This window comes from Morus notabilis, unplaced genomic scaffold (assembly GCF_000414095.1).
Source record: "Morus notabilis unplaced genomic scaffold, ASM41409v2 Scaffold989, whole genome shotgun sequence".
NCBI classification, from domain to species: Eukaryota; Viridiplantae; Streptophyta; class Magnoliopsida; order Rosales; family Moraceae; genus Morus; species Morus notabilis.
Genome location: NW_010363328.1, coordinates 61510 through 69487, shown reverse-complemented (window position 1 = coordinate 69487; position 7978 = coordinate 61510). Strand labels below are relative to the sequence as shown.

General features: G+C 38.3%; 1 protein-coding gene across 2 annotated transcripts; it reads left to right on the top strand.

The window, feature by feature from the left end:
- The first annotated feature begins 1114 nt into the window (after positions 1–1114).
- Positions 1115–7801, top strand: LOC21400990 (probable galactinol--sucrose galactosyltransferase 2). Of its 2 annotated transcripts, none has more exons than XM_024169578.1 (14): positions 1115–1313; positions 3621–3834; positions 3953–4191; positions 4515–4605; positions 4743–4791; positions 4896–4987; positions 5072–5179; positions 5289–5411; positions 5626–6178; positions 6279–6346; positions 6431–6565; positions 6648–6865; positions 7030–7118; positions 7217–7801. In XM_024169578.1, the coding sequence occupies exons 2-14, from the start codon at positions 3644–3646 to the stop codon at positions 7577–7579; spliced, it is 2319 nt and encodes a 772-aa protein (XP_024025346.1). In that variant the 5' UTR covers positions 1115–1313; positions 3621–3643; the 3' UTR covers positions 7580–7801. The 2 variants fall into 2 exon arrangements, with proteins under 2 accessions (XP_024025346.1, XP_024025347.1); XM_024169579.1 differs by lacking the exon at positions 1115–1313 and adding an exon at positions 3419–3443.
- Positions 7802–7978: the final 177 nt, after the last annotated feature.

The following is a 7978-nucleotide window of genomic DNA, read 5'->3' as shown; positions in this document are numbered from 1 at the left end:
GGGAAAGAGCGCGCGCAACTCCCTCAGCCTCTGCTGGCGGGCAAGTCAAGGGAGTCAGACTTGGCTCCGGTAAGGAAACAAACAACGGTAAACAACTTTTTTATGATTCCCGAGAAACAAAGGACATGTTCTTTTACCTAACTCAAATCACAACTCAAATTTTTTACTATAATATATTCTCTCATAAAAATTTAAATTTAATTTTTTTAATATAATATTTTCTCTCACATACTAAACTCAAGTTTGAGAAAAAAACATAATTTAATCAAATCTAAAATGTATTTTTCTTTAAGAATATATAAGTACAATTTTTTGTATGGAAATATAACGAGATAAATCATAACTATTTTTGTTGTTGTTATTTTTAAGCACAAAAAATATTTTCACATTATATTACAATCTACCGAGTAACAAAAAGTATCCATAACCTAATATCCATACTACAATGATTGCACAGAATGTCTTATTATTTTTGAATTTAAGATAAGAGATTTGACTTTTATACGTTTTCATAAAAGGGCTGATAAAATTAAAATATGGTAAAATTTTAAATATATTATGAATTCGTATTACTTATCGTAGTGTGATTATCTCTGAATTCGTATATAGCCATGGTTAACTTATATTTACAACAACTATTGAAGGTATTACTTAATATCTTTCAAAGATATTTTTGGTGTAAATTTCATCAAAATTGCATCAAAATTGATAGATATACACGACTCTGATTAAACACCTTTCTACTATTTTCCTTTCCAATTATTTGACATTTAATTACCCCTGTTGTCGCCAACTTGTCTGACCCTGAGAAGATGCATTTACGTCACGTCTCACATGTGCCAGTTGACAATTTTCAAAAATATCTACCATTTTTTTTTTTTTTTTTTTTTTTAACAAATGATGAATTGCAAAATGCAAATTACACGTTTCCCGTCTTTCATTAATTACACATTTCCTCAAAAAAAAAAAAAAAAAAAAAAACACAATTAAACTAATCCCCAAGCTCGGACCACGCGTCAACATCTGAAAGGATCTAGTTCATGAAACTTGCTCGAACGTTAACGCCAAACAAAATATAAATACCCGCCCCCACAGCGTTTCCCTCCTCACTCGTCGGTGTTTTCTGTAAGAGCTTACCAACTTCTGAGCGTCCCTTCGTGATCCCCAATTCCTAAACGTCTCGCTGAAGGAACTTTCCTTCTTCGAGTTCGTCTGTGCGGTTGATTTTGTCGTCCCTCTCTCTCTCTCTCTACTTTCTCTCTCTAGAGCTTTTCTCTCGAGTTTCGGATTCTCGCTCTGGGAGCTAAGTTCTGGTGAGTTCTTTGATCATGGAGGTTCTGATGAATTTTGAGGAAGTTCCTTTTTAGCATTTCTTTTGCTTCTCTTCTTGATTTGTCGCTCCATATTCCTCTGATCTGATATCTGGTGGATGAATTGCGAGATTTCTGGTTGATTTCTTGTTCGATTCTTTATGTGCATGGAGAAATTTTGATTTTGTTTGTCGATTAGACTGTTCATTGTGATTTTGTGGTTTTTGATCGGAGAAAAGGCGGTGTTGTTAGCGAAGAATACTTAATTACTTGCTTCGTGGTGAAGATTTTGGAATTTTGTTGCGCTCTTCTCGAAGATTAACTCTCCAAGCGGTCTGATTTAGGTTTTCTCGTCGCGTTTCTCAGGAATCGCGACTTGGCTTTGCGTTCTAGAGCTGAAAATTTAAGTTTTAATCCTTTCAAATTTCGGTTTTTTTTTTTCTCAGTTTCTCTAGAAAATCCTCTCTTCATGAACAGGGAGAGGAAAAAGAAAAGTCGCTGTCTTTGTGTCTATTAATGCAAAGCTAGGTCCTTTTCTATGGTCGTAATCGTGAAGATTGAGCTTGTTGGAGCTCTTTTTTCTACATGAGTTTATTTCAGCCTTCTATTGAATCTGTCCTGTTACTTTATTTTCCTTTTCCCGTATCTTCGTGTAGTCCTCCTTGATCATTTTTTTTTCTTTTTACCCTTTTCTGTTTTCGACCCAAAAAATCTCAAGCTAAAGTTTTAAAGTTTATTTCAGCCTTCTATTGAATCTGTCCTGTTACTTTATTTTCCTTTTCCCGTATCTTCGTGTAGTCCTCCTTGATCATTTTTTTTTTCTTTTTACCCTTTTCTGTTTTCGACCCAAAAAATCTCAAGCTAACGTTTTAAAGCTACCAAACAGGTCACGTGGTCGACACTATCCTGTTCCCCTAATTTTTCCTCAACTTTAAGCCCTTTGGTATTTTCTCCTCTTTTAGTTTTCCTTGAAACCGTCTGATCTGTAAAATAAAAAAATTGGCAGACATAAAAGAGTTCCGTTTTGTTGGAGAAATTCTAAGGCCTTGTTCATTTCACCGATTCGAGTTTTCAGTTTTAGGTTTCTACAGTAAAAAGCTATTAGAAAATGTCACATCAACTTTTTCTACTACAGTAAAAAACTCTCAGAAAATATCACATCTCAACTCGAATTAAAAACTCGAATCTATGTTTTCAGTTTTAGGTTTCTACAGTAAAAAGCTATCAGAAAATGTCACATTAACTTTTTCTACTACAGTAAAAAACTCTCAGAAAATATCACATCTCAACTCGAATTAAAAACTCGAATCTACAAAGTGAACGAGACCTAAATAATTCCAACTAGAATAAAATAAAATAAAATAATAACAATACAATTGTCCGAAGTAATTGCGAGATATTGTTCCGATATAACACGGCACAGAGACGGCTCAAGAACGACACAGCTATGCCTTTCCTTAGCTAGACTAGACTAGATAGTGATTTTCATCTTATTAGTCTAAGGTCTCGTTCACTTTGCAGATTTGAGTTTTCAATTCGAGCTGAGATGTGATATTTTTTGAGAGCTTTTCACTGTAGCAGAAAAAGTTAAATGTGACATTTTCTGAGAGTTTATTACTGTAAAAATCTAAAACTGAAAATTTAAATCGGTGAAATGAACAAGTCTAAATATTTGAAACCCCGCCAAGTTAAATGTGACATTTTCTGAGAGTTTATTACTGTAAAAATCTAAAATTGAAAATTTAAATCGGTGAAATGAACAAGTCTAAATATTTGAAACCCCGCCATAATAATAATAATAATAATAATAATAATAATAAAAAAGTGTTTGATTAGGACACTATAATTAGTTAATCTATTTTTTTCTTTGGATTATTATTATTTTTAATTTTCCGTTCCAGTAGGTGAGAATGCTAAAAGTTACACCAGTACAGCAACCGTGGTGGATTCCCAATACATGCAAGTCAGATAGAGCACACAATCGTCCGGTTCGAATAACCTTACGCAAAGATCTTTAACTCTTAGGTCCAGATAGAAAATTCCCTTTTGACAAATTTTGTGTTCGATCCTGTTTCACTGTTGACGGTACTGATTTTTACCGGAAAAATTAGGTACCCGTCGATGATTGGCGTGGTATGTTTTTCTTTGGGTTGCAACAAAATTGTTTGAGCAAGGAGTTTCTTTCTTTGATTGGTTTTAGGATGTTTTTCTTTTCTGTTGCCTTTTTTTTTTTTTCTGGTCCAACGTTGGCCTCCTAAGGATTTTGTTAAGGCTTTTTTCAGTGCTAATTTGTTTATTGTCTTGGGACAGTTTTCAAGTGCTCAACATCAAACATGACGGTCACACCGAAAATCTCCATTAACGATGGGAACCTTGTGGTTCATGGCAAGACCATATTGACTGGAGTTCCAGACAACATTGTGCTGACACCAGGATCTGGTGTTGGTCTTGTTGCTGGGGCCTTCATTGGTGCCACAGCCTCCAACAACAAGAGTCTTCATGTCTTCCCCATCGGGGTCTTAGAGTAAGTACTCTTGCGTGATTCCTTATTAAGTAATTTAAGTACTGGTTGATATGAACTTTGATCCTTTCGTATGTCGAGTTTTTAAGTTATATCATGGTTTTTTGTGTTCTTGTGACAGGGTTCTCCGGTTCATGTGCTGTTTCCGATTCAAGTTATGGTGGATGACCCAAAGAATGGGGACATGTGGTAAGGACGTTCCTTTGGAGACCCAATTCATGCTTGTGGAAAGCAAAGATGATGCTGAAGGAGACGATGCCCCAACCATCTATACCGTCTTCCTCCCTCTGCTTGAAGGCCCCTTCCGTGCTGTTCTGCAAGGCAACGAAAAGAATGAGGTCGAAATTTGCCTCGAGAGTGGTGAGTAGATCATTGCATCAAAAAGCATTTGGCATAGGGTGTATACACCCTTCCCACCATTCCATGGTTGGGGCTGTCTTCCGTTAATTCAGTCTCCATTGCTCTGCTGGCCCATAACGAAGGAGACTTCACACATCTGGAAAGTGTGTGCAGTTTTCACCAATGCCAACACAATCAAGATGGTGATTCCACGTACAATGACTATCAATCAATGAATCACATAAATGGAGTTTACAGCACATGGAGAAGAAAAATATAAGAATATGAGGGTTTGAGTTCGAACCAACACAACTTGTTTTTTGGTGTGTGATTTGGTTTTGCAGGAGACATTGCTGTCGAGACCAATCAAGGCCTTTACCTTGTGTACATGCATGCTGGGACCAATCCATTTGAAGTTATCAACCAAGCTGTTAAGTAAGTGCCTTAATTTGATCTCAGTGCTACTATGTTGAATTTTACGGTTTTTCCTTGTGGTCTTGAATTTGAATAACGTCTTGGTGTTTGTTTGCTGCTACTAATTATGATTCTCTGTTCCCTATTCCAATGAACAGGGCTGTAGAGAAACACATGCAAACTTTTCTTCATCGTGAGAAGAAAAAGGTAAGAGTGTCAACTTTTGTTTGCTTAATAATAACTTGCATAATAAACAAATTTCTTAGTTTGTGAACGTCTCTAATTGACCTTTTCTATCGGCTGTGTTGTAGTTGCCTTCATTCCTTGACTGGTTTGGGTGGTGTACATGGGATGCTTACTACACTGATGTCACGGCTGAGGGTGTTGAGGAAGGGCTTAGAAGGTAACGAAGTGATCGAATGACCTTTTGTTTTAAATGAACTGTAGGATGTCATACACAAACTCATCATATCTGGAATTATTACAGCTTATCAGAGGGAGGAACGCCTCCACGGTTCTTGATCATAGATGATGGTTGGCAACAGATTGAAGATAAACCCAAGGATGACAATGCTATTGTACAAGAAGGAGCACAGTAAGTTTCTCACATCTTGTTCCTCATGTACTTGTGTACATAAGCATGATTCAAATTTTGTTGTTTGATCTGCCTATCATTTAGTAATTGTAAATTTATGGCTAGACAGGTTTGCAAGTAGGCTGACGGGTATAAAAGAGAATTCAAAATTCCAAAAGAATGGACAGAACAACGAACAGGTTTCGGGCCTGAAGCATGTTGTAGATGAAGCCAAGCAACATCACAATGTGAAGTAAGTAGTTGATTTGTTATTTTTACCTTGGATTCTATTGCTTGTGTTATTGTTACTCTGAATGGCTCTGCTCGGGCCACCCATTAAAGCTGCTGATTTCTTTAACTATATGGGGAAGTTGTTCATCGACCTTGTTTTTTATACGAGTCATCTCTATGATAACTATTAAATATGTTCGTGTACGATATTCTTCTAATGTTACTGTCTGTTACAGATTTGTGTATGTTTGGCATGCTCTAGCTGGATACTGGGGTGGAGTTAATCCAAAAGCTGCTGGTATGGAGCACTATGATCCTGCTTTGGCATATCCTGTTTCATCCCCTGGTGTTTTGGGAAACCAACCGGACATTGTCATGGACAGTCTGGCTGTCCATGGCCTTGGTCTGGTACATCCTAAGAAAGTTTTCAACTTCTACAACGAGCTTCATTCGTACTTGGCCACATGCGGAGTTGATGGGGTAAAAGTCGACGTGCAGAACATCATTGAGACACTCGGTGCTGGTCATGGTGGTAGAGTCTCTCTTACCCGCAGCTACATCCAGGCTCTTGAGGCTTCAATTGCTCGAAACTTTCCGGACAACGGATGCATCGCTTGCATGTGTCACAACACAGACGGGCTCTATAGTGCCAAGCAGACTGCTGTTGTGAGAGCTTCTGATGACTTTTTTCCTCGGGATCCCGCTTCTCACACAATCCATATTTCATCTGTAGCTTACAACACCCTTTTCCTTGGGGAGTTTATGCAACCTGACTGGGATATGTTCCATGTAAGTGGATGAAAAGCTGTTATAGCTTTACTATGAAACTTGTTAGCTTCTACTGTTTTATATGGCAGATGATATTCATGGGGAGTATTTTTCTTTGCAGAGTTTACACCCAGCAGCAGATTATCATGGTGCAGCCCGCGCGGTTGGTGGATGTCCTATCTATGTCAGGCATGGATCTAAGTTCTAATTTTCTCTTGAGCCTGTGCATTGAAACGTCATTCTTAATGATATTCTGTGCAATTGTTTTTCTAGTGATAAGCCAGGAAACCACAACTTTGATCTCCTGAAGAAGCTCATCCTTCCTGATGGATCCGTTCTCCGTGCACAATTACCAGGGAGGCCAACCCGTGACTGTCTCTTTGCTGATCCGGCTAGAGATGGCACAAGGTTTTCTTTCTTTTCCATTATTTCTTTCCAAGCATGGCCCCAGTTCTATGAGAAAAATTTGCTAAGATTGCTCTTTTTGCAGTTTGCTCAAGGTATGGAACGTGAACAAGTGCTCAGGTGTCATTGGTGTTTTTAACTGCCAAGGTGCAGGTTGGTGCAAGGTCACCAAGAAGACCCGAATCCACGATGAATCCCCCGGTACCCTTACTGGTTCCGTTTGTGCTACTGATGTTGATGCGATAGCTCAAGTTGCCGCTGCTGATTGGAATGGAGAAACAATAGTTTATGCCCATAAATCAGGTAGTGGAATTAGTAACCATTTTTTCTTTAATTTATCGTGAAAGATCAACTATAGCTTTTAGTCTTCAGTTCACATAAGGCTATTCTTTATCTTTCACGTCTAGACATTGTTCCCGTTGTACTTTTTGAGTTCTAACATATGAAACCAACTATTTGATTGGTAGGTGAGGTGGTGCGGTTACCTAAAGGAGCTTCAGTTCCTGTTACGCTTAAAGTTCTTGAGTACGAGCTCTTCCATTTCTGCCCTCTCAAGGTGAGTTTTTCCGAAGACCATTTTCTTCCTCTTTTGAGTCTATCACTTCCTATTACGCACTGGCTGTTTACCTAATGACATGATTTTCTATGGTGCAGGAGATAACATCCAACATCTCATTTGCTCCGATAGGTCTCCTTGACATGTTTAACTCCACTGGTGCTGTGGAGCAGTTTGATATCCACACTGCTTCCGACAAGAAACCGGATCTCTTTGATGGTGAAGTTTCCTCCGAGCTGACCACGTCTCTCAGCGACAACAGATCTCCGACGGCCACAATTTCTCTCAAAGTCAGGGGCTGTGGACGCTTCGGGGCTTACTCTTCCCAGCGCCCGCTGCAATGCACTGTGGACAATGCTGAAAGCAACTTCATCTATGACTCCGCCACTGGATTAATGACCCTTGCCATCCCAGTCCCACAAGAGGAGATGTACAGATGGCATGTGGAAATCCAAGTTTGAGTGAAGATCTAATATAATCTAAATAATATCAAAATAATCTCATCATTGGATTGTTAGTTGGTCTTGGGAAAGGTTAGGGATGGGGTTAATACATGGATGTAAAGGTCTCATTGTTGGGGATAGAGAGAGAGACCTTAATGGGGAGTGACATGTTCTGGTTAACGTTGTTGTTATCGAGTCATTATGTGAAATAAAAATGTCTATCTTTTGAGTATTATGTAACTCTTTTTGTTGTGTTGAATCACTGCATTAATGAAATCTTCTCATGCTCATCTTTTTATCACTTCTTTAACCTCCAAAAATCTTGATCTCTTCAACCGATTTTATACAGAACTTGTGAGTTTCATGACAGCAATACTCCAAAAGCCTAAATATGGTTTGAAAAAGAGTTGGCTTTAC

Bases quoted from the DNA above. Each gene is read 5' to 3' on its own strand.
- LOC21400990 (XM_024169578.1), top strand. From the start codon at position 3,644: ATGACGGTCACACCGAAAATCTCCATTAACGATGGGAACCTTGTGGTT. The intron at 4,192-4,514 runs GTGAGTAGATCA...TTGGTTTTGCAG, and splicing joins CGAAATTTGCCTCGAGAGTG to GAGACATTGCTGTCGAGACC. The intron at 6,179-6,278 runs GTAAGTGGATGA...TTTTCTTTGCAG, and splicing joins CTGACTGGGATATGTTCCAT to AGTTTACACCCAGCAGCAGA.